This window comes from Natrix helvetica, assembly GCF_964273705.1.
Source record: "Natrix helvetica genome assembly, chromosome: 1".
NCBI lineage: Eukaryota > Metazoa > Chordata > Lepidosauria > Squamata > Natricidae > Natrix > Natrix helvetica.
The window spans coordinates 315,490,714-315,517,004 of NC_138548.1; the positions used below are offsets into that span (position 1 = coordinate 315,490,714).

Sequence of the window (26,291 nt, forward strand, 5' to 3'; positions counted from 1 at the left end):
CACAAAACTGCATTAATTGCAAAGCAAGCAATTTCAAAGAAAAAAAATTCAGCTTCCTCTGGGGTGGAAAGCAAGGTATAATTCTACAAAATACAATATAAGGTGACAGAAGCTTGCTGCTTAGGAAACAGGTGAAAGTGCTATATCTCTACCTGGTTTATGAGGGGAAGGTGGAGTGGCGGAATACTTGAGAAACCTAAATACTCTGGTTTTGGTAGCAAGATTATTTACATATTTTTTCAAATCTCTCTTCTATAATTAGATACAGAACACCATAGCTCTTTGTACCTTTCAGCATTTAAATATTTTGCAGAATAGGTATTCCAGGAATTGCTTGAAGTAGTGAACAAGATTGTTTCCAAAATTAATTTTTAAAACAACTGATGAGATAGGCCTGCCCAGTGAGTTTTATGGATGTGGTTTTTGGGGGGTCACATCTCATTACACATCAGCTGAGTTCTAAAGTGCATGACTGTGGCACTAGACATACAATACAATGCATGGCATGTTTGCTGCCTTTGAAAGAAAGAACAGGATCCATCCAGAGTATCCATAAGTAGCCATGTGACCTGCTCTCATTTTTAAAATTATAATTTCTCCTATTGTTATACTCTTCCAAAAGGAAAAAAAAGATTGAAAATAAAGTACAAAGCCTACAATTCAGCCAGCCTTCAAAATATTTTCTATATCATTCAAAAATATCTACCTGTGCCTATACTGCTTCATAATATGAAACATTCATGCTTCATATAAAGAAAGAATGGTGTGTGTGTGTGTGTGTGGTGTGTGTGTGTGTGTGTGAACTCTGGAACGCCTCAAGCAATTTCAATCAAACTTGGTACATAGATGACTTACCCTCTGGAGAAAAATACTGTGGGGGTAACCCCTCGGGGTGTGTGTTCTGTTAAGATACAGCCTATTGTGCCATATTGCCGTACTGGTTTCTAGTGTACAGGGCAGTGGAGTTGCCATGGTAACAGCTTCACAGTACTCCACAAGGGGCCCCTCTCTGGTAAGGGGGAAAATCCAACATTAGAAATTACGTTTGGTCCAGACATTTTCCCCCTATAAATAAATAACAGGGCAATGGCCGGGTTATCGGCTAGTTATATATAAAGTGTCCTGCCACAAAGACTGAAGGGATGATGGAATTTGGAGATGCTTTAAGTTTTTTTCTCTGCCAGTTTAAATCTGCCAAAATATTATTTTTATACAGCTTATATTGGCCCAGAAACCCATTATTACTAAGGGTTGGGATTAGGGTTAGGTAATTTCCAGGATAGTCGGCATCCAAGAATGTTGATGCTTGTTATTTGTTACTTCTACCAGTCAAAGAACCTTAATTTTTCTGCATTGGTAATTTGCCTTTTAATTCCTATTAATTAATGAACAAAGGTCATTAAAACTCACTAAGGTAAGGTTTCCATATTCAGAAGTTTGTCCATTACTGCATTCCGTTTGTCCATTACAGCCTTCCAAGTCATCTCCCACCGATACAGAAAACTATTCCAAAATAACTTTTTTTGTAATGTTTTGAACTTGCTGCTGAGTTCCTAAGATTTTTTCATTAACGTACCTATATATCTGAAGAGAATACTGCTAATTCCAGCCAGCAGACTAAGGGTAATCAAATCTCCAAGGCTTGCAGCTATAGGAGTAGCAACATTATCTGGATTTATCCCAATCTTTCTTGCTCCAATGATCACACCAATCATCAACAATCCTAGGAAAGAGAGAGAGAGACCACAGATTTAGAAAGTTTCCAATAAATCTGCAGAATATCAAAAGTTCAGAACATCCTTGGGACTTTTTCTCTCCCAGAGCCCACAGAACTAGAAGCAGTAGGTTGATTTGCCAGGGTCTTATAAGTGTGACTAAAATGGAGAGATGAGAGTATAATATCAGATTTGTTAGCATCTGGGATGCAGTAAAGAGAATCAAAAGGTACTGGAAAAAAGCAGACCAAATACAGCACCAAAATACCATTATTACAATTTCAAAGTATCATTAGTGACTACAAATAATTCTGTATCATTTTTTAAAATATTCACTTCAATTTTTCACATTGTAAGGCTTAAAAGTCAAGCAAAATGAGTATATTAACTATGGAGTTGGGGTGCAGAGAAGAGAGTCTGTACAACTGCATAGCTATGTCAAGAAAGGAAGATCCCTTGATGAATTATTCAGTTTAATCTTCTTCACGCTTTAATTTCGTTATTGGTGCTCTTACTGCATTCAACAACTATCTTTCAACTTCATGCTTTCTCAAAAATTCCATAATTGAAGCCTACTCGCCCTATCACAAGTGTTCTCTAAATCAACAATAAACTTTATTTCATTCAAAATTTCTAATGACCTCCTAAAGAGCAACAATCTTATCTGCACATGTCCCATCTGGCATGAAACTGTACTGCACTCTCCAAAATTTGTTCTCTGTCACCTCTTTGTCTAGATATCACAGAAAGAAATGGGGCGTCATCTTAAAACACTGCTGTTCCATTCATATTTTGCATTTATAGACCAGCATATGTCATCTGAAACATAGCCACTCGTTTCTTCCTCTTCTTAAAAAGTTATATGCTGCTCTCTTGTGGAAGACTTGCACAATTCTTGGAGCAAAACACTTTTATTATTAAGCCATTTTTCAGGAATCAGGCCTCATATTCCTGACAGGATAGGAAAAAAGCCTTAATGATGAAGAAAAAAAACTTTGACAAGAATTGCCTAAGATGAGGGCAGAGTTTTGTGTAAGCAGAAGAAATCTCAGGAGAAAGAACACAAGGTGGTAAGTAAGATTTATGTAAAGAGTAAATAAACCATAAGTGAGACTGTTTTCCTAAAACTCCCTGCATAAAGCCATTTAGCTGAAGGTTCTTACCAGTTTCTTGCAAGTGCCCAAGGGATGCTTGCAAGGGATAATATGAGAAAATGATTAGTTTTCTATGATACCAGTATTTTTAAGAAATATAGAAGAATGGAAAATAGTAACTCCTACCTCTATGGAACTGATTCAGAATTTATACCTGTTATAAATGGTGTTGCTACCACTTCTGCAGAAACAAAACAGTATCTCAAAAGTGAGTTTCTTTTCAGTTGAAAGTTACTTTACCTAAACAATGTCATTGTAAAAAAATATGGAGTTGTCCCTTCTCTGTGGCAATACTTTCCTATGGAACAACATCCTGCTAGGGAGGAAGATAGCTTTAACCCTCTTAATCTTTTATAAGACATTTAGACCTAGATGTTACCCCAGATTATTTATGGGGTATTTATGGGGCCCTGTGATTAAGCAAGCTCTCCTGATTAACACTGCTTAACTGTATTTCTGAGTCATGTAAGGTAGGTTGAAAATTAACTCATACAAACAGGATGGGCTGCAGCTCATGCTTTGTACACGGGACTCCAGATTCAGTCATCGGCAATTGAGCGTGAAAAGACTATTCTCTGAAACCCTGAAGAAATATAGCCTGAGAAAGCAGACCAGGTGTGTGCAGATTTTCTGAGCCACAGATGACACTTGGCTTTTGAATCCACACTGCTTAATAAGGTAGAGACAAAACTAACATTTATTTACACTTAATTAAATTAACAGATTAACAGAGTTGGAAGGGACCTTGTAGGTCATCTAGTCCAACACCCCCACCCAAGCAGGAGACCCTATGTCATTTCTGACAGAAGACAGTCCAGTCTCTTCTTGAAAGCTTCCACTGATGAAGCTCCCACAACTTCTGAAGGCAAGCTGTTCCGTTGATTGATTGCTCTCACTGTCAGAAAATTTCTCCTTATTTCCAGGTTGAATCTCTCCTTGGTCAGTTTCCATTCATTATTCTTTGTATGGCCTTCAGGTGCTTTGGAAAACAGGTTGACCCTCCTCCACTCGGTGACAGCCCCTCAAATATTGGAAGACTGATACAGTCATTCTTCATTCAACTATTTAAATTCAGTAGCATTAATAGAGTTATTCTTCATTAAACTATTTAATTGCCCTGCTGGTCCACGGAATCTTGTAACTGAAGTCTTCTGAAATTGCACCCATGGCTTTGAGGAGGTTGCATATCAAGCAATATACTTGCAAGTAAGCCAGATGGAGTATTGGTCTGGTCTGGCCCATTAGAAGGACAGATGCCTGGAACAGGTTACTGTTTAATGTATACGGTAATGTATTTTCATATTCCTATTTATTACTGATATAATTTATGTGATTTCCCAAGGAAAGGATACACGCTGTCTACAAATAGGTATGAAATACTGACCAGGAACCAAGTGCAAACTATTTGTATGAGGAACAGAATTAAAATTTCAAAGCCAGGGCCAACTGGCATTCCAGGAATCAGCAGAGTTAAAAAAAAACAACTCACCAAGAAAAAAGGCAGCTACAAATGCTGTTGTCAGGCTGCTGGCACACAACACAACGGCATGGTTCAGCTCCAAATACCCATTAGAGAGTGCGCCTAGAAGGATTGCTGCTACAGCTGCCAGAAGGCCTATCACAGTGGCCTGTACCTGTCAAGCAGAAACAATGAAGAACAGAACATGTCAAGAGCCTGTAGTGTGAGATCAGTCCAGAAGCATTTCTGCAGGTCTGTTTTCTAGATGGTGGCATGAAGGGCAGTTGACTTCTTAATGTGTTGAGTCTCCCCAATAGCATCATCCAAGGATGATTAAGCTTTTCAAGCAGATAAAAGCAGTATGTGTTTTTGTCCTTCACTTTATCTTTGCCAGTTACTCGTTTCATAGTACAAAGCTACTTTTCAGGCAGACTTATGAAAATAAGTTCATGTGTGAAATAGCCAATCGGTAACACATGAAATGAATTTCACCCTTCACAGGCTTCTCTTGAACAAGATACCTTAGGCAATTATTTTTAGTCAGCTGACAAATGTTTTCTTAAGCAACAAAAAGATTGCAACTTCATCCAAGAAGGTGGTGTGGAACTAAATGTCTGGAATGCAGTAAGGAGTATTTGTGAATAATTTGATTGTAACTTTAAACTCTTAACTTATGATAATTCAGGGGATTCTGAATTGTAAATTGTAACAATTCACTCTTGGGATGCTGAGAGCTGTACTTCCACAATACTTGGCGGGAGAGCACATATTTCCCTTTCCATCATCTAATCAATTAAATCCTATATTTAACAAGGTAATCAGATACTCACAGTCATAAATCAATAAACATTTTTAGCCACTGTCAGTATTTTATACTTCATGACACTTTGTGTATGAGTAAATGGGCACTGATTTGGGAGAAATGAAACTTGAAAATCTAACTCTGGGTAATTAAAATGTTACTGAATTGCTAGATGAATTTAAGTTTAAACTATTAAACTTAACTGTAGTTCTGAGTGACAGGAAGTAAGTTGAAAAGTGATAGGAATGATCATTGTCTTGACGAGTATAGGGAACCTTCTGTGTAGGTCTTTCCATTTTCTTACAGTACCTAACAAACTTGTGGTTGTAGGAATTGGTTACTTCTAGACCACAAGTGTCAAACTCGATCGCATCACATGACGTATCATGACATATCGTGACATTTTTTGCCTTTGAGGAGGGCGTGGCCTGCACATGACGCATCCAGCCCATGGGCCACCAGTTTGACAGGCCTGTAATCTAGACTGACAGCTCCTACTGCCACAAATCAAAAAGTAATATGTAGCTTCTCTGACTTTCATCCTAATTTCTGTACCAAAAAAGTTGAAAAATAGTAGTTGGAAACAGAAATGTTATAAAATGCCTGGACTTTCCCCCCAAACACATGAATGAATAATCACCTCATTAGAATAACAAACAAACATCAAAGCTTTGTACAAGAAAAAACAAGAGGACTTCCATTTTTGAAGTGACACAATTAATAATCAGCTGTAATAAGTGAGTATCAGCTCTACTATCCAAGGGTTCTAATTGACTAGTATTATCCAAAGATCTCCGTAAAAAATGTAGACTTGCTTACCTGAATCAAGGCCATATTGCAAATAGCCATTTTCCATTTTTCCTGTGTATTATCCATCCGGCCAGTATTAGCCTGGAATGCACAGGAGACAAAATTCATTTCTTATGCAGGGAAGGGGACCATCTGCTGCCATAAGATTGTCCCTATGCTTTGGCAGGATTATGCCAGGGCACAACTATCAATCTCATTCATTTTTTCATCTTTATGAAAGACCACTAGAGATATCCCTGCAGGAAATGGATTTCTTTTTCCTTCCAACTGGCAATGTGACCAGTTCAAAAATAGTTTTACAAGGGTTGTAGCCCAGTTTGGGGTACATTTGGATGCATAAAATCAGGAGGCACAACTGAAAAAGTCTGAACTTCATACTCATCTCCAAGGTCTGCATTTTTGGATTTTATTGTACCAGCTCATAGGCAGAGTAACTTCAGGCTCATACTAAGCTATAACAACAGTTTACCCAAATCTAAAAAATTTTCAAATCTCGGGGGGGGGGGGGCAGACACATTTGCAAGGTTTGGGAATTCTGACCATAATAAAGCCATTTGTTTAGGTGAATAAGCCAGGATGATAGCACAGTAGGTTAGTCCCAATCTTGCTGGCCTCCCAGAAGGGCTCAAATATCTCGCTTTGACATTTGGCCTAAGGATCAGAGAGAAGTATGGAGACCTTAAAATGGCTGGACTGTCCTTGAATTGCTGTGTTCGCTCAGGGAATGTACTCTATGTCTTTAATAGTTTAATTGTATGTATTATTTATTTATTTATTTATTTGTTTGTTTGTTTGTTTGTACTGTTTATGTTTTAATTGTAAACCACCCGGACTCAAGAATATGAGATGGGGCAACTATGTAAATTGAATGAATGAATGAATGAATGAATGAATAAATAAATACATAAATAAATAAGGAAATTATAGTCAGACAATATGCAAGCCTCCAAAGTGCTTCTAGTGAATTATCTACTAGCAAGAGGAATATTTTTAACTCTTCGGGTCAACCTAAATGATTGGTTAATAAGCGCATCATTAATTCAGGATGCCAGGCTTAATTCAGAGGCATGCACATGCAATACTAGCTCAGCTGTCCTAAGCCAACACAGTACAGGTTATCTCGGGATAGGTTATCTTGTGATATTGTCCTTTTGGTTGGTAGCTTTTAACCTGATTCAAGCTAATTTTAATGTCCATATCATTATGATTTTACTGTACTGTAAACCATCTCGAGCGAGGGTAGTGGATAGTGAGATAGGTGGCATATAAATTAATTAAACAAACAAACAAAGAAGCCCCTCTCTTTTCATAATCAGGGATGGCAAATAGTAAATCTCACATGTTGTTATATTACACAGGGCAGATAAAAACTTTATTGCCAAGATCTCATTAATAATAGTGAGGAACTTCACTCTTGTCTTTCTGTAGATCTAGGGTGGAGGGCTTGTGGTTTCATATCTAAAATGGCTCCTTCCAACCTTTGCTTAAATATATTAATGGATACCTAAAATACAATTCTTTCCAAATATGTGGTACAGTGGGGAAATCAGAAACACAACTGTAACAGAAATGTTGCTCATGACCACCATGGAAAATAAAACATACAGGTCCAACCTATATAGGTACGATAAGAACTGCTGAGCCGTCTATGCATTTTCCACTACTGGATAGGTGATCACATGTCAATACTTTTCTTGCCAAACAAGAACTCTAAATCCTTCTCTGTATATTAAAAGACAACATACAGAGGTTACTTACAGCTGTAGAAAGTCTAGATGCCAAGGTCATTTCAAGGTTGCCTTTCAAACCAATCAGGGCTGGAATCAGAATAAACATTTCTCTGATTTTAATGAATACTTTCCAGTGCTGAAAGGGAGAGGAGAAAACATTAATCCATTGTGATATTAGTTGTAACATCACATTCATACAAGCTTTGAACTACTGTACTACACAGATTTCCCAGGAGCTTTGAATTGTATGTGGTTTTTCAGTGTGGATAGGTCCCCCCATCAATATAACTTTGAAACTGGCAGCTAAATACCCAAGCAACAATTATTAAAGAACATTGAAATAAATCAGCATTCTTGTCAAAGTCCTATAAAAATATATCACAAAACTAAAGGCAAACTATTTTTTGTTGGACTAAAAATACATCATGGAAAGTTTTTAGATAGTTCCAATTATCTGATTCAACCTTTCTTTGCACTCACAAATTATTTGAAACCATTTCAAAATCATGAAAATAATAAGCCAGCTCTTTAATTTTATGATCTACTTGGTGGCCAATCCTGCACAACAAAGTTATTTTAGATTGTAGAACACAAAGTTCAAGAGTGTGTTGCTTACAATTATAAATGACTTGAAAGTGAAGAGAAAAACATATTAGAAAGTGCAGTTTGTGGTGATAAGAGATTTGTGTAAGTCTTTTTCCATTCCTTATATGTAATGCATTAATGGTCTGTTTCCTTTTCTGGTTTATGCCTCTAAACCAGAGACACCCTTCAAGCGACAGAGAATTTCTACAGGATTACAATTATTACAGTATTTCAAAAAACGAACACAATAAACATATTATTGACTACGTTGCCTATGTATTTTAAATTACAAATAAACCTGAAATTACAGGGCTGCCACTTCACTTTTCAACCTGTTTTGCTTATTAATAATGAAGCAGGGAAATAAATGTTTCTAATAATAATATAAAGGGCGCAGTCCAATCCACTGATATCAGTGAGGTTTCTCCCTAACTACATATTTAGGCATAGAGTATTCTGTGACTGCGTAATCATTCATTGGCTGACTTCACACAGCATACTACCCTGTTTCCCTGAAACTAAGACCTCCCTGGATAATATGGCCAATTGGGCTTTTGAGCGCATGCGCTAAAATAAGCCCTCCCCGAAAATATTGCAACAAGCAGCAGCCATGAGGTGACCACGCTCGCCTCCTCCTGCATCTCAAAAATAATAAGACCTCCCCGAAAATAAGGCCAAGCGCTTATTTCAGTGGTCAAAAGAAAATAAGACCCTGTCTTATTTTCGGGGAAACACGAAATAGTTTAACAAAACATAGTATAGCTTAGCAAAACACAAGAGCCTTATATCTGGACAAATAAATCATATTATGCTTTAACATGTTGACTTGATTCACACAACAGACAGAAACTATCCAATTGTGACTTAACGGAGTCTAATGTTTTGCACACAAATCCTGCACTCTTTATATGAGTACATGCATACCTGGAGGATTGCTATAAGACTCAAAGGCCCAATGAAACAAAGCAATCATAAACAAGAATTTTATTTATTTAGAGGACCCAAATAATTTGGGCCAGTGACAGCCATTCAGCTCTAGGCTAGGAGTTCAAAAGTATAGTTCCACTAACTCACCGCACTAGCATACAGGTAGTTCTTGACTTACAGCCATTTGTGAATTTGTGACCATTCAAAGTTACAATGGCACTGAAAAAAAGTGAATTAGGGCCATTGTTCCCACTTGCAGCCATTGTAGCATCCCCATGGTTACATGGTGAAATATTTGGATGCTTGGCAACTGGTGCATACAGTATTTATGACGGTTGTAGTGTCCCAGGGTCATTTGATCACCTTTTGTGAGCTTCTAACAAGCAATGTCAACGGAGAAGCAAGATTCACTTAACAACTGTGTTACTAACTTAACGAGTGTACTGAATCACTTAACAACTGTGGCAAGAAAGGCTGAAAAATGGGGCAAAGCTCACTTAGCAAATGTCTCGCTTAGCAACATAAATGTTAAACTCAATTGTGGTTGTAAGATGAGGGTACCTGAGGTAGATTACGCTCCATAAACTTCAGCGAGGAGGCTTTCAACCTGCAACTGACTGATTCAGGCTGATAATACTCTCTCTCTCTCTCTCTCACACACACACACACCACAAACACACACCTTTCAAATGACCCCAGAAGGACAAAAAATATATATTCTTAGGAATGATAGAACGCTCTAGTTTCCAGGATGTCAGTTGAAAAGGAAACAAAACAAAACAAAAATGTAAAGGAAAAGAGTAGATAGAATCAGCCTAAGAGCTTAGACTACCCTACAAGAAAACATTTAATGAAGACCAGGAGTTGCAGTAACCCAGGTGTTCCACAATAATCTCTGCCGGGAATTCCCACCTATATTGTAGGCAACATGAGCAGTTTCCTTGTCACAAAAATAACATATTCTGGCTTGTGGCTGATGAGAACATTCTTGGATCAGTTCATTCCTTGTATATCTTCTCCAGGACACTTTAGAAAGAACAACAGGTGGGCCGTGAATAAGAGCCTTTCATCCAACTCATCTGTCCATGAGACTCTTTGAAGAGCTCTGACATTCTCACAAAAGACATCCCCCCCACCCACCCACCCCCGCAGGTAGAACAAATACTGCACTTAGCTCTCACTTAGCCATGTTAAAAATAGATGCTCACAGTCAGCCTACCCCTCATTACCAAGGAAGTTGAAAGAACATACATACTTGAAGAATATCCATCACCAAACCAGCAAGTACCAGGCCTAAACCTGCCAGTATATATGGCCCGATGATCTGTGATGCAATGGAGAAGCCTGTTTCTGGAAGGAATCCACTGGGTGATCTGAAAAACCTACAGGTAAAACCTCTGAGTTTCTTCCCCCGGAAGCACAGCTCCAATTTCAGCTCAGTGACCACCATTACTGAATGCCATTAAGCCATGCTAAAGAAGCAGAGGACAAAAGGAAATCCAGAAATTGGAGTAGTCTTCAATCTCCAGTCAGAGTTCCAAGGCACCTTTCGATCACAGTTGCCCCATCACGTGTTTTGAAATCTGGTGTCCTTTCCTTCTTCCGCAGCAGAACAAGGTTAGCTTCCAAAATGCATTCAGATTAGCTGAGCTCGGTTTTCAATATGCTTTGAGTCAGTTTCCAGCTATCACGACCTGGCTGAAAACCAGAAAGACTGGCTGAAGCTGGGACACCGAAGAGTTACCAGCATAAACAGGGGTAGGTTGTGCTGGAATTGCTTAAAATACTTCAGTCACTTATGTCCTTTCTCCTCCACTTACAAAGACAGTAATTGAAAAGATAAGCTTGCATGGCTGAAATAGTCACAGCGCCATCAAGCTCACCCTGCGTGACGCTGAATCTTTCTCACTGTTCTAAGGCAAAGGAGAAAGTTTACTTCAGTTTACTTTTTCCTTTTTTGGCTTCCTCAAGGTGAAGAAAGGTCATTAGGAACAGGAGCTTAATCCTAACTACAAATGCAGAGATTACAGAAGAGCTCAGAGGGAAAAGTAAGGGAGAAAATCTATGAGGCTGTACTAGCTAAAAGGCACTTTCCTCCTTTATTTTCTTCTGATTTCCTAGCTTTGCTTTGGGTACACAAGTTTAGAAAATAGGTAGTCTGTCTCTCTCAATGACTGACTTTCAGAACTCCTGAATGAACACCAATGAGGTTCAAAAGCCAGCGCCCTTATCTGCTGTCATCACTTCAAATTCAGATACAAAAGCCCTGATAACAGTCTCTGCAGAACTTATTTAAGGTCATTCGATTCTCTTCCAGTCTTTTCCTGTTGCATTTTATTTCCTGTCCTGAAAATCTGCCATGGGCTATTCAGAACTTTATTTTTTTTTAAAAAGAGAAAACAGTACAATCCACGACAGATTAATACTAATCATTCAGCACACAAGCATTAAAAAAAAAACCTAGTGCAACTCTTTCAGCTTTGTCTCTTCACAAAACTTGTAATTTACTGTTATGTAAACATTTATATTTGGGATTTTCCTGCTTTGATCAATTCTCTTAAAAGAAGGAGGAAGGCTGTCATAGACAATGCAATAATTATTTGGATGCTCTTTGCTTGCTCGAGACCAGTAAGTAAATCTCCTCTGCAGCCCTATGTTTTCATAAAAAGGATACAGCAATAAATGACAAAATCCAAATGCTTGGTTAATTAAAATCAACCAGGAATTTCCAGAATTAGAGAATCATTTCCCCCCCATTATAAGCTATTTTCACATCTGGTGGCACTACCCTGGAATCTGGATGAGAAGAAGTTTCAAAGCATAAAACTTACTCTCTGTCCCTTTGTCTATCTTTTCCCATGTGACCTTTCTCCAAATGCCTTAGATTGAATGACATACATCCTCATAACATGGTGAGGCAATTTAAACTGGAAGTCCATGATGAATGTAGAGTCATTCTGTATGCTGCAGAACCGAAAAAGATTTAAACCCAGTCTTTGGAGTCAGTTCTTAACCCCACCCCAACATTGTCTGCACTACACCAATGAACCAATTCGATAGTAGTCTGGTTACTACAAATAAAACCAGCAATCTTCCTGAGGCATGCTGGTAGATCTAAAAAAAGCTTTCTCTGATAACATTTTGAGGATAATCCAAGAACTCTGCTTGCTTAGCTGCTTTCTTTCCCACACTAAGGAGGTACAGAGGAGGTTGAAGAAAACTGGGCTTCAATTTTGTAAGTCCTATAACCAACATTAATTGAGAAAGCAGCTTGGAAAGTCACCTTCAGACATTAGCTTTCTACACAGATACAGAGAATAAAACAATCATAGCCTTTTTGTTCCTTTAGATAGCCAGAAAATCCAGCCCATGAATGGGGACACAGTGAATGGTCAGCTCAGAAGGAGAACTGGCAGTTGGAGCTCAGGATTCTTTCGGGGAAGGGAGGGGGGACGACAATAAACTTCATTCCTTTATGAGCCAGAGAATAGGAGGAAGAATGGACTTGAAGGACAGGAGGAAGTGCCCCTACCAAGGTAATGGTCAGATAAGAGGGGCTCGAGTCCCGGCCAAGAAACTAATTTGAGAAAATGTTTCAGACAAACCCTTGTCACGTTCACATGAAGATAAAACGGTGGGGGAGACCACAATGAGGCTTGCAATATTTTATTACTATAATCCTTGTAATTAAAAGGGCAGCTGTTGGGAAACTCCCAGCCAGCCAGGCAGGGAGGAGTGGTCAAGAAGGGAAATAGCTTTGAGACCTTGTGCAGTCAAAAAAAGTCTGACCCAGACACCCCCTTAAATTCCATGAAATCTTATTTGGTTGTTATTGTGATTTATTGTGAAAACAATAAAGTTGCTGGCTTGGACTTTTCATAAGTGTATCTGGTTGTTGCACCTAAGATAGTCTGAACTATATGCCACTGGTTTCTTTGTCTGTTCCACATTGAATGGCTGACACAACAGATGGAAACTTGTTACGTTGCTTTCCATTCTGCACTGCTTTTCTTGAAAGGGGTATGTGTGTTAGAATAACCCTTTTGAAGAAGAGAAAGAGCTGCAGTCAAGGCAATGGTCAGATAAGAGACCCAAAGCAGGAATGTAATTTGATAAACCATTTTAGACTTGACCCTCTCTAGTTCTCTATTCTAAACATAGGCGAGGAGACATATTCAGAGTTGCAACGTTTTGTTACTGCAATTTTAGTATTTGGTGTTTGAGAGTAATCAATCTTAAAGGGCTGACACAACAGATAGAACAGGGCTGCTCTCCCCAGGCTGAATCACTTTCTTTGCGGACAAGAGATGGTACTCTTCTACTTTTGATTAGTGTTTGAACTCACAGAGTGCTTGCCTGCAGCTGCATATTTATAATAAATCTACATTTAAATGGAAGACATTTTGTAGGAATTGTTCCAAAATACCATGCTTATAGCTAGAATTCCCAATTTTTATCCCTCATGCCTCTTATTAGCAATAGCACTTAGACTTACATACCTCTTTACAGTGCTTTACAGCCCTCTCTAAGCGGTTTACAGAATCAGCAGATGTTTACTGGCTGGATGCCATGCCTGACACCTATATGGAGTTCACAGCAGGTATTTTCTCTTTGTGTTCTGAGAGAGAAACAACCGCCGCTACCTAGGACTGAACTAGAAATATATGCCATAGAAAATTGCTGCTTCCGACATTTATCCATTCAAGACGAAGGAATATTTTCAAATTTGAAATTGTTGGATAACCCACATATTTCTGTCTTAAAACTTTCGTTTGGAAACAGGCCAGAGGCCTACTGATGATTTAATGATGCATTTTCAGTGTTTTTCTTTTTTCTCATTAATAGCTCAGCATCTTGAGAATAGTCTTTCCTCTACTTTCACTTTTAGGCTAACTCATGAGGTAACGTTTTATATGGTACCTTTATGACATTACTTGCCGTATCTTCTCCAACCCTCAAGCAAAATGAGAAGGGTGAACCTAGGCCAGTGGTGGGTTGCAGCCGGTACAGGTGTACCGGAGCCTGCCCAGAGCACCAGGTACCGTTTCGGTACGGTGCTGCAGAGGGCCCACCTGCCTGCCCGAGCTCCTTGTCCTTTAAGCCTTTGGCGCTTCTGCGCATGGCGCATATAGCGCCTGTGTGATGCTCCGCTGAGCAGTTGGAGTGTTGTGGAGACTTGCAGAAGCGTCACTGGGATCCGGAACCCACCACTGACCTAGGCCCATAAAGGTTGCTCATCTCTGCTCTAAGTGAAATCTGATTACTTATTTATATATCTATGCTCTTTAGGCAGAGCATTCTTTAAGACTAAATCTTCTCTTCCTGTACTCTATAAAATGTCATGTACCATGACGGTACTATATAAAAAATAGTAACACCATCAGCTTGATAAAGTGCAAAAACCAATTGGGAAATAAACAGGGTTTGCCAAAAAAAAAAGTCAATACACTTCTGGAACATCAGGCATCACACTCCTCTAGGTAATTGGCTAAATCATTTTAATTTGGGATACATCTAAAATCTACAGTATTGCAGGAGAGAACCTCAAAGTGAGAAGAGAACAAACTGCACACCAGCCTCCACGTATTCAGGAAGGAACTAAACTCACATTACCTCAGCTGCGTATAAAACATTCTGAAACAGTAAAAATCTTATGAAACCCAATTGATTTCCTTCATGCTAAGCAGTAACATGAAATTAATGTAAGCAAGAAATATGAACTCTGGACCAGAGAAAACAGGCAGAAGGCATTTTAATGTCATCCTATCAGAAAGACAAGGGGCAACATGACCTCTTATTTCACTAGTTAAATAAATTAGATAGCACAAGCAAGGATTTCAGTGCTGAAAAAGTAACCTATTAGAACGAACTTAATCAAATTGCTTGTTTGAATTGAAAAACAAGAGCCTGCTTTTATTTATTTTATACAGTTTATCTACATTTCACCCCAGTGAGGCTCCATGTGGTGTACGGCACTAAAAAATAAGAATTAACAGTGCATGATTAGTATAATAATAATATTAAAATAAACTTTAGATTCATGCTGAGTTCCTTCAATTAAATATTTAAAGCGGTATTTGTTGCAGCAAGATTAACCTCTCCAATGATTTGTTTTAAAATTAGGCTTGCTTCAGGAACTTGCGGTTTCATATTAAAGTACAGTTTGCAATATAAGATTTAAAAATACATATAAAGCCAAAGAAATCAATGGGAATTAGCAAAGAAAAATATGGTAAAACATATTAATCATCATTAAAAAACCCTAAGAAATGATAGAAATTTGATTTGGATCACATGTAATTGAACATGACACTAGACTGAATGTTATAAACCTTCTTAGCTGGAAGTGGTTCCAGAAAAGCTCCCCCCCCCACACACACACACACCTGGAGCTTTTCAAATACATTGGACTGTTACTTTCATAATGCCCATTGATGTGCTGGCTGAACTGTTATGGAAAATTTAGTGCAACCCGTCTGGAGGATATAAAAGAAGGCAACTGGAAAAGTTTTTGCACCATCCAAATGCATGCACAGTTACTGTACTCAAGTCTATCAACCTTATACTGAAATGCACATATAACATACTCTTAAAAACTGAGCATTTGTACAGTCGCTTAGATTTAAATCTGAATTAACTATGGAGGCTTACTCCCCGATGCACACGCATAGCATCCAACCAAATGCAACTCTGAGCAAGGAGACCACAAAATCAGATGTTATTATTTTCGTGCCACTTGCACGTGCCATGTTCCCAACCCCACACATGGTCAAACTTCTTCCTAGGCAACCAAATACAGCAAAGCAGATTCCCAGAATTCTTGTTCATCTTACCTGAATATAATCCAAGACCATTCCCGCCAGGACCATGCCCATGCCTGCCAGCAGGTAAGGCAGGAGCACCTGGAGGCCAATTGCCAAGGTTGATTCCTCCTGTAGTTTTGCCATGGCCACTTTTGCCTCGGGAGGCTGCTTCTGAGGCAGGAGCAAAGGGCCATCCTCTGTGCCCTGGCTGCCAAGTTTGCTCTCTTTGTGTTTACTCTTGCTCTTTGCTTTCTGCCTGGATCGCTCTCCATTCCTGGTTCGGCCTTCTTTTCTACGCTGCCGAGTTTCTTCGCCTTTCATGTTGATTTTTCTCAATTCAGGAGTCTTTTGAGGAATGGTTATGATAAAGCCCAGGACAATCAATCAATCATCAATCAGACAATAAACAAGAGGAAGAAAATAATAAGACACAACATCCTATCATAATATTTAAAAATCCTGATACTCTTTTTCTTTTGAAAACCACCTTTTCCAAACTATGCCAGTTCCTGCAGTTCTTCCCATGGATACACATTTCACCAAAGACTTACACAATCTGCCCACTTATTGACCCAATGGCAACTGAATGCTTCCTTCCAAGAGCCTCTGAGCTTCTCAAAGAAACTTTGGCCTACTCCTCTATTTAATAAAAGCAATGCATGTATTATATAAAATACGCAGCCTACCCAAAGTCAGAAATCTGAATTTCTGAAGCTAATTATATGCGACAAATGGATTTCAATGAAATGAATGCATCTGTGAAAATCAAAGCTACTTCTTGGTTGCCAAAGTCATATCATATATATCTAAATTATTTATTCAGTCTCTCAAGTTAATGCCCTTCAGCTTGTTGGATCATAATTCCCATACTGTCTGGAGATCATTAGAGCTGTATTCAGAATACAGAACAATAGAGTTAGAAGGGACCTTGGAGGCCTTCTAATCCAACCCCATGCTCAAGCAGGGGATCCTATAGCACTCCACAAAATGTCCAATCTCTTCTTGAAAACCTCCAGTGAAGGAACACCCATAAATTATATAAGCTGTTCTACTGAATTGTTCTCTGTTAGGAAATTTCTCTTTGTTAACCCAGTTAGAGGGCAATATATTGGGAAACCTGCATCTATTTACTTCTAAGAGCCTGTCCCCCCTCCCTCCCATAAAATGCAGCTTCAGCTTTAAAACTATCTTTCTCAATAACCAGATGCCTATTTACGTAGGTCCTATTTCTTAGGTTTCTCATTCCGGTGGCTGATAGCCAATAGTATCCCATTGTTGCATTTTTCACTGCCGTTTTTTGAACAATATATTTATAAGTGCAAAGTGACATTCAAACACAGCTGGGACCTTTTGAATGAGGGGAATACATTCTTTTCTGAGCCACTTCAAAGGTGTGGGAAAGCAGCAAGTCTGCTGGTGCAAACTGATATTAACTTAATGTGAGACATGCCCAACAGCGAAATATTTGATGAAAGAATTTTGCTTTAAATCTTCCAGATTTCCTATTAAATCAGAAAGTACATCACACTAAGTAACATCAATAACCAAATCGAATAGCTTAGCAGGATTCCTTCAAATACTGGCACTAGGCTTCTGATTTAGTTTAGATTTGTAAAACTGATTAATCTCTTGGTGTCAGAAAGGATGAGATTGTTTCTCCAGCTCCAGATCGTCCATTACAGTGAATGACAGCAGCCAGTGTAAGGAATTGAATAGGATGATTTAGAGGTGGATAGGACTACTTGTTCCCTTTCCATTATCTCCTAATTTCAGGTTCCTCGTGATACTAAAAAACATAAAAAGCACTATATGAGCAATGACGGCAAGGAAAGAGTTCATTCTCATCTTGCAATTTCGTCGTACTTAGAAAGACACAACGGGTCAGAGATGAATGCAAAGGCCGGGGGGGAGGGGGGGCTCCAAACGTAGCCATCAAGTTTAGGGAAGCACCTCTCGCGATCCCTGGGCCACTTACCCGGCGCATTTGTCTTTTTTCCGCCAGAGTCTACCGCCCCCTGCGGCCCAAAGGAGGCACGGCACACATCTGGAGCTCAACCAAATGGGGACAGACAGTGCGCAAATGGCAAGGTGTGGCTTTGTCCACATCTGGCATGTTCTCCGGTGCCCTGGGTCTCGCGCCGCCAACCCTGCGACGGAGGCGAGTGGAAGAGGAAGCGTCGCGCCAGAAGGGGAAGGAGGGAGGACGCAAGAGATGGGGGGTGGGGGAAGCTGGTGGACAGGGGCGGCGGGCGGGGTGGTATGGGAACCGCTTCGCCGCCGGTACAGTATGGCGAGACCCTCAAAGCCAGCAGCCGCTCCGAGGCCTGCTAGGAAGGCGGTCGAGATTTCCACAGCCGCCGTGGCCTCCTTCCGGTAACGCTGCTATCGCTGCTCGGCTTGCAACGGAATCGGTTTGCTTTGCTGGCATATCCAGGAAGTGGATATCATCGGTGGTTACAGGAGGAGGAGGAGGAGACTCCGCCCATGCTGATAGGTTCACATTAGCCGTCCCCCAATCTGGTGCCCTCCAGATGCATTTAACTAGGGTGCCACATCTGGAAATTCTTCGCTGTTTTCCATTGGCCGCTGGAAGGTTTGCTACCCCGTCTTTTGACTTAAAACCTCTCGGGATGGGGTGGGGTTGGGAAGATTGCTCTCAGGTTGTGCCCCACCCTCATAATGGAAGCTATATACAGAATATATTGTTGGTGTTTTGCAGGAAATCCCACTAAGAATTCATGCGACAATCATTGGTCTTTAAAGGGCGATAAGAGACTTTGTTTGGTGGCAGAATTTCTGAGAAGGAAGCCTTTCCAGTACAAATATGAATTACGGTTTTTTAAAACCTTAAAAAAAAACAATCTTGCTCTGAGAACTTTCTGTCTCCAAAGCCGGAAATACATATTGATTAGATAAAAGAAAAGAAAGTTTCCTGCTGAAAATCATGCTATGTTGATGAAAGATAGAATGATTCAAAATGCTGTTTGGATTTTTCTTTTCAAGTGAGATGAGATGGAGATACAGGTAGTCCTAGACTTACAACAGTTCATTTAGTGACTGAAGTTACAATGGCACTAAAAAAGTGACTTATGACCATTTTTCACACTTGTGACCATTGCAGCATCCCCATGGTCATGTGATCACCTTTTGCGACCTCACAAGCAAAGTCAATGGGGAAGCCAGATTCACTCGTGAATCTGTGACTAATTTAAGAACTGCAGTGATTAACTTAACTGTTGCAAAGAAGGTTGTAAAATGGGGCAAAACTCACTTAATAAATGTCTCACATAGCAACATAAATTTTGGCCTCAATTGTGGTCATAGGTTGAGGACTACCTGTCGTATGTTAACAGAAAGGGCAACTTCTTTATGATTTATCAGTCATGACATAGACAATGCTAAAAACTGTACCCATGTTCCTTCTTCGCCCCTATGCATATCTATTGGAAACCATTCTCACAAACAATTGCATTCTTTCAGTTGTACATTATTATGTAGGAAAAGCATGCAGTTCATGCCGAAGAAGGAAGCTTCAATGAATGAAAGCTGACATCATTGCTGAGTTACTGGGTTTTTTTTAATCTCAAGTATCAACCAACCACTGTTAGTAGTAATTGGAAATTGTTTCTAGAAAAATAAAACAATTTATAGACGGCCATGTAATCATTTTATCTCTACTGTACAGTCACCCCAAGGGTTAGGATTCTTTTAAGAGCTGCTTGGAGATTCCCAGGGTCTAATGGAAAAAGACCTGTTACTATATATGTTGACAGCACCAAAACTATGTTATGCACAAAAATGGAAGGACAGTTTGATTCCTACCATGGATGCGTGGTTGCGGAAGCTGATGGAGTTGGCTGAAATAGCAAAATTGACTCTTTTGATTAAAGAAAACAATCTAAGTACTTTTATTTCTACACGGAGACCACTTCTGAACTTCATGCTGGAAGTGGAAAAGAATGAAGCTTTGATTTTGGGTTTCACCAAGTAGATTGATAGATCTTTATAGAAGTTAAAGGTGGGTTGCTCCTGGTTCGGCCTGGATCGGGCCAACCAGTAGTGGCGGTGGCGGGAGGCTCCGCCCACTTGCCAGGACGCTTCTGCGCATGCGCAGAAGTGTTGCACATACATGTAAGTGTGCATGTGAGCAGGACTGAACCGGTAGCGCTAGGATTTGCAACCCATCTCTCATAGAAATGGCTTGTTCATACTATTATGAATAAACAAAAAGTTGTGATTTGATGTTAATGCCTTATTCTACTGCAACAGAGAGAGTCGCAAGTCAATGTTTATTTTTCTTTTTTTCTTATCCTGCCTCACTTCTCTTCCCCATCTTCCTCTCCACCGTTTTCCTATTAACTTTTGTATTTTGTATCTTATTTTATTTTATAACCCAATAAAAATGTTAAACTTAAAAAACAAAAGAGCTACTTGGAAATTCCTTCAGAGGCTTGGCATACTTGCCCTTGGGAAAGAAGATGAGCGCATGGAAGTGGCTTCACTGAGAGTATGGGCACCCGTTGCAAGTAGCCCTCGACTTACATCCACAATTGGGACCAGAATTTCTATTGCTAAACAAGATGGTTGTCTCACCTGATTTTACAACCAGGTTTTTTTTATCCACAATTGGCAAGAAAAATAAAATGCACAGGTATAGTATAGGTGGTACCTTGCTCAATAGTAGTAACTGTGAGAGGGATCTTGGAGTCCTAGTGGACAACCATTTAAATGTGAGACAGCCATGTGCAGCAGCTGCCAAAAAAGCCAACACAGTTCTAGACTACATAAACAGGGATAGAATCAAGATCACGTGAAGTGTTAATACCACTTTATAATGCCTTGGTAAGGCCACATTTGCAATATTGCATCCAATGTTGGTCACCACGATGTAAAAAAGATGTTGACTAGAGACTAAAACATGAAGAATGGTTGTAGGAACTGAATGTGTCTAGTTTAATGAAAAGAAGGACTAGGAGAGACATGATAGCAGTGTTCCAATATCTCAGGGGCTGCCACAAAGAAGAGGGAGTCAAACTATTCTCCAAGGCACCTGAGGGTAGAAGAAGCAGCAATGGGTGGAAACTAATCAAGGAGAGAAGCAACCTAGAACTAAGAAGAATTTCCTGACAGAACAATTAATCAGTGGAACAACTTGCCTCCAGAAGTTGTGAATGCCCCAACACTGGATGTTTTTAAGAAGATGTTGGATAACCATTTGTCTAAAGTGGTGTAGGGTTTCCTGCCTAAGCAGTGGGTTTGACTAGAAGACCTTCAAGGTCCCTTCGAACTCTATTATTCTGTATTCTGAATCACTGCAGTCGCTAAGTAATCATGTAAATTATTGAGCAAATCTATCTTTCCCCCATTGATTTTGCTTGTTGGAAGCTGGCTGGGAAGGTCAATACATGCTGGTTGCCAAGCACCCGGATTTTGATCACAGAGATACTACGTAAGAACAAGGACTGGTTGAAAGTCACTTTTTTCCACTGTCATAACTTCAAAATGGTCGTGAATGGTTGTAAGTTGAGGAGTGCTGGTACTGTGTGAATGGAAAATGTATGAGAGAGAGCACTAGAAGAAAAATGATGCAGGATGATTTTTTGGGGGGTCAAGGAAACAGGGGCCATCTGCAGTTGACATGTAACTAGGGATGGGCTGCTGGGGGTTCGCAGGGGTTCGGCAGAACCTCTAGCTAAGATTATGTGCAGTCCAGAGAACCCCCAAATCCCCTCTTGGCTTGCTCTACCCACCCCAATCCTCCCAGGAGTTCCCAAGCGGCTCATTTTGGATGCAGGTAAGTGCAGGGCACACACAGAGGCTTGGGAAGGGTGAAAAACATCCCCCCCCCCACTGTGGTGCAGAAGGCCAACTAGGCCACACCTGCCATGGCCATGTCCACCCAGCAACCAGGCAGAGAACCCCTTGCTAAACTTTTTGAAGCCTACTTCTGCATGTCTAGAGCCAGTGCTGAGCAGAGACTGAGAAGGGTCTCACCACGTAGCCTGCATCCTATTTAGGAAGTTTGTGTCTATTGTTTTAAGCCAGGCCATATGTATACACTGAACAACACACTCTCAAATCAACTATTTGCCCAAGACGGGACTATAACTCACAATCTCCTGGTTCCTAGTCTGGTGCCTTAACCACTGTACCTCACTGGCTCTCTAATTCAGAATCTATCTTAGCTAAATAACCATAATTTGCAAGGATGGCTTTACCTTGCCTAAAATATCCACATAGTTTGTAGTAATATAAGTTGGTTTGAAACCCTGAAACAGGAGTGGTAATTACTTTGGCTGATCTTAAACCAGAGGTGGGTTTCTGCCGGTTCGCCCCGGATCGAGCGAACCGGTAGTGGCGGCAGCGGGAGGCTCCACCCCAGTGGTGGGTTGCAGGTGGTACACCCCGGTACTAGCATACGGGTGCCTGCCGGAAGCACCGGGTACCATTTCCTGCTGTCCTTACCTGTATTTGAGCTCTTCGGCGTTTCTGTGTATGCGCACGGAGCGTACGGCGCCTGTGCGATGCTCCGCCAAGCAGTCGGAGTGTTGTAGAGGTGTCGCAGAGCATCGCAAAAGGTAAGGACGCATGTGCGTGCTACGTATGTGCGAGCGCGTTCATATGGTGGACGCCGGGCCCCGATGCACCGTACCGGTTGCAATGGGATCTGGAACCCAACACTGCTCCACCCACTCGCCTGGACGCTTCTGCGCATGCCCTTGAGCGAACCGGTAGTAATATAAATTGAAACCCACCACTGTCTTAAACCCAAGCCCCTCTTTTTAAAAAAAACAGAGGGGGGGGGAGAGAGAAAGAAAGAGAGGGAAAGAAAAGAAAGAAAAGGAAGGAAGGACAGGAAGAAAGAAAAAGAAAGAAAGAAAGAAAGAAAGAAAGAAAGAAAATGAAAAAAGAAAGAAAAAAAAAAGAAAGAAAGAGAAAGAAAGAAAGAGAGAAAGAAAGAGGCTCGGGAAGGGTGAAAAATGGGCCTACCAGAAATTTGGGGAAGGAAACTCCGGAGGAAAAGAAAAAAGAAAAGAAAGGGGAAGGAGGGAAAATTTTGATGGGTATGAATTTGAAATTCTGATCAATTATATTACTTAACACAACAGCTGCCACTAAGCCAATATCTCACAATACAGCTTTGTTTGTTGTTATAAATATACTCCAATCAAACAAACAATGCTTATTACCTCAAAGGAAGTCATTTAGCAGAACTGGTCTGTCTGGCGACAAACCTTTCTGGGGAAGATATATTGTTTAATACCTATACTAATAGTTTCCCTTCCCTTCCAGGGCACACTGTGTTTGAAGGATGTTGGGATATTGTATCTTCTATTAAAATTATATTGAAAGAGAATGAATGGATACAACCTCAACATTCCAAATTCTATCACAATTTACAGAGAAAGAAATTCTTCACCAATGAGTGAATGGGGAGTGTAATGCATATACCAGTAAAGAGGAACATAATTTCTACTACACAATAACAACCTAAATTAGTTACACTTTATATATTAACAGGTCATGCTTGTTCTATTATTACCTATTGGTCTTGAGCTGGGTGTGTCAGTATCTGTTGTGCAAGCCAGCGCAAACATATTTGTGTGTTTGTATGTAATATAATTGCGACGCTAAAGCACAAAATACACCAGATCAGCCATACTCATGCAACATGAATAGGAATCATGCTATCACATTTCAGACTGAAGAAATGTTACCTCCAATCCTCAGCTACGACGACAGCCTGTGCTAAAAAGAGAGCCAGTTCAGAAAATGAAGTGAATAGATGAAAAGATTTTTAAGTGGTGTTTTGTGAGATCCCCTGTCAGATTATCGCTTGAAGGCCAATTTCTCCCACCCGCCCCTTCTCTAAGACACAGCATTTTGGAGGTGATGGTAACTGAAAACTGCAGCTGCTGTATTCTAGCTCTGGACTTTTTTCATGATGTCACTTGTAAATCAGCCAGGCTTCAGTTTCAATCCACTTGGCATACTTCTGCATCTTTTCAAGGGAAAGTGTCTCTTTGTAGGATCTGGGGCAGGACAGGTCTCTGCCTCCCCATAAGAAGAAATGAAGACACCCAAAGTTGCACATCCACTCATATGAGCTGTAAGGAAAGCAAGCTTGGATGAGTTAGGCTTAAGATGGTGTGGGGAGTTATCCTTGTTAAAAATAGGGTTGCCTCACCAAGGCAGTTTTTAGAGCTCTTCTGCTATCAGTTTTCATCTAGCTGAGCTCCAAGAAATCAAATGGGAAATGCCACAAGCAAATGAAACAAACAAAATGTTAAAAAGTTCTGATATTTAGGTAGTTACTTACCAAGCACATCTAAATTATATTAAAGCAACCAAATTATCTTTACAATCCCCAATACATCACAACTTTTGAGCACCCCTAATGTTTGGAAATTGAAAGTTGAAAATTTTGACATTCCCTAGAATTTAGCAATACTGAAGCGGCAGAGAGAGAGAGAGAGAGAGCTGCTTTGCTCTGTGCACAAATACTTTGGCACTTGTAATACTTCGATATCAATCATTTTGAAGAATTATGGATTACTTGTCTGACCATATTAAAAAAGTATAAAACCAATACAGGGAATCGCCACTAGATGGATTTTTAACTGGCTGACTAATCACATTCAATGTGTAGTTCTTAATGGAATTGCATCTACATGGAGTGGGGCTTTGTCATAGGCCCAAGTACTCAAGGCTTTGCCTTAGACCAGTGACGTGCAGTCAGGTGAGGCAAGTGAGGCACAGCCGCACCTCTCATCATGAAAAAAAAAAAACACCATATGAGAGCTTGCTGTGAGGTTTTAGCGCGCTCAGCCTCTCAGGCGACAGCTGAGGCGAGACTGAGCTAGCTGCTGATGACTCTGCTTAACTGTTTAAAAAAGGCTCAAAAAAGCATCCCGGCCAGACGAGAGGGACTGCAGAGAGGGTCTCCTCGAGTCTAGGACAGCGAGTCATTCAATGGGAAAGTTGCCTCTTGGAAGGAATAACCCGGCTTGGCTCCCGCTTCGTCTCTCCTGCCTCTTTGCTTCTCCGTTCAGTCGTTGGGCGGCAGATCGAAAGCGGGAGCCAAGCCGGGTCATTCCTTCCAAGAGGCAACTTTCCCATTGAATGACTCGCTGTCCTAGACTCGAGGAGACCCTCTCTGCAGTCCCTCTCGTCTGGCCGGGATGCCAGCGAGAGTGTTGGACTGGAGGAAGGAGGGATACATTCTCTCTCTCTCTCTCTCAAATGGCAAATCCGAGCAGCCGCTGCTGGGAGCCCATCACACACGTTCAGGCAGGGGGGGGGTCTGAAGGCGTGCAAGAAAGCCCCCCCCATTGCCCGAATGTATGTGACGGGCTCCCAGCAGCGGCTACTTGGATTTGCCATTTGTGTGTGTGTGTGAGAGAGAGAGAGAGAGAGAGAGAGAGAGTCTAGGAAAGCGAGTCATTCAATGGGAAAGTTGCCTCTTGGAAGGAATAACCCGGCTTGGCTCCCGCTTTCGATCTGCCGCCCAATGACTGAACGGAGAAGCGAAGAGGCAGGAGAGACGAGGCAGGAGAGACGAAGTGGGAGCCAAGCCGGGTCATTCCTTCCAAGAGGCAACTTTCCCATCGAATGACTCGCTGCTCTAGACTGCGGAGGCCCTCTCTGCAGTCCCTCTCGTCTGGCCAGGCTAGAGGGACTGCAGAGAGGGTCGCCTCGAGTCTAGGGCAGTGAGTCATTCGATGGGAAAGTTCCCTCTTCCTCCGCCCAGCCCTCCTTTGCTTAGGCTTCTTTGTCAAGAAGCGGCTTTTGGGGCTAATGGGAGAGGGAGAGGGAGAGGGAGAGGGAGAGGGAGAGAGAGAGAGAGAGAGAGAGAATCCCATCACATACGTTCGGGCAATGGGGGGGGGGGCTTTCTTGCACGCCTTCAGAAAGCTTCTGAAGGCATGCAAGAAAGCCCCCCCCATTGCCCGAACGTATGTGACGGGATTCTCTCTCTCTCTCTCTCTCTCTCTCTCTCTCTCTCTCACACACACACACACACACACACACACACACACAAACACAAAAATGGCAAATCCGAGTAGCTGCTGCTGGGAGCCCATCACATACATTTGGGCAATGGGGGGGGGGGCTTTCTTGCATACCTTCAGAAGCTTTCTGAAGGCGTGCAAGAAAGCCCCCCCCCATTGCCCGAACGTATGTGACGGGATTCACTCTCTCTCTCTCTCTCTCTCACACACACACACACACAAACACAAAAATGGCAAATCCGAGTAGCTGCTGCTGGGAACCCATCACATACATTTGGGCAATGGGGGGGGGC

General features: G+C 41.0%; 1 protein-coding gene across 2 annotated transcripts in view; it reads right to left on the bottom strand.

Annotated features, from left to right (window-relative positions):
• The window catches only part of SLC41A3 (solute carrier family 41 member 3), a 36,087-nt gene extending 12,053 nt beyond the window's left edge, over positions 1-24,034 (bottom strand). Inside the window, exons 1-6 of one of the 2 annotated variants that reach the window (XM_081935305.1) lie at positions 23,704-24,034; positions 16,016-16,330; positions 7,699-7,806; positions 5,950-6,021; positions 4,359-4,503; positions 1,577-1,723 (exon numbers count right to left, since the gene is read on the bottom strand). In XM_081935305.1, the coding sequence (XP_081791431.1) occupies positions 1,577-1,723; positions 4,359-4,503; positions 5,950-6,021; positions 7,699-7,806; positions 16,016-16,306 (763 nt within the window). In that variant the 5' untranslated portion in view covers positions 16,307-16,330; positions 23,704-24,034. Of the gene's footprint in view, positions 1-1,576; positions 1,724-4,358; positions 4,504-5,949; positions 6,022-7,698; positions 7,807-16,015; positions 16,331-17,960; positions 18,774-23,703 lie in introns of those variants that run through there. The other variant, XM_081935304.1, reaches the window with a different exon arrangement.
• Between the last annotated feature and the right edge of the window lie 2,257 nt (positions 24,035-26,291).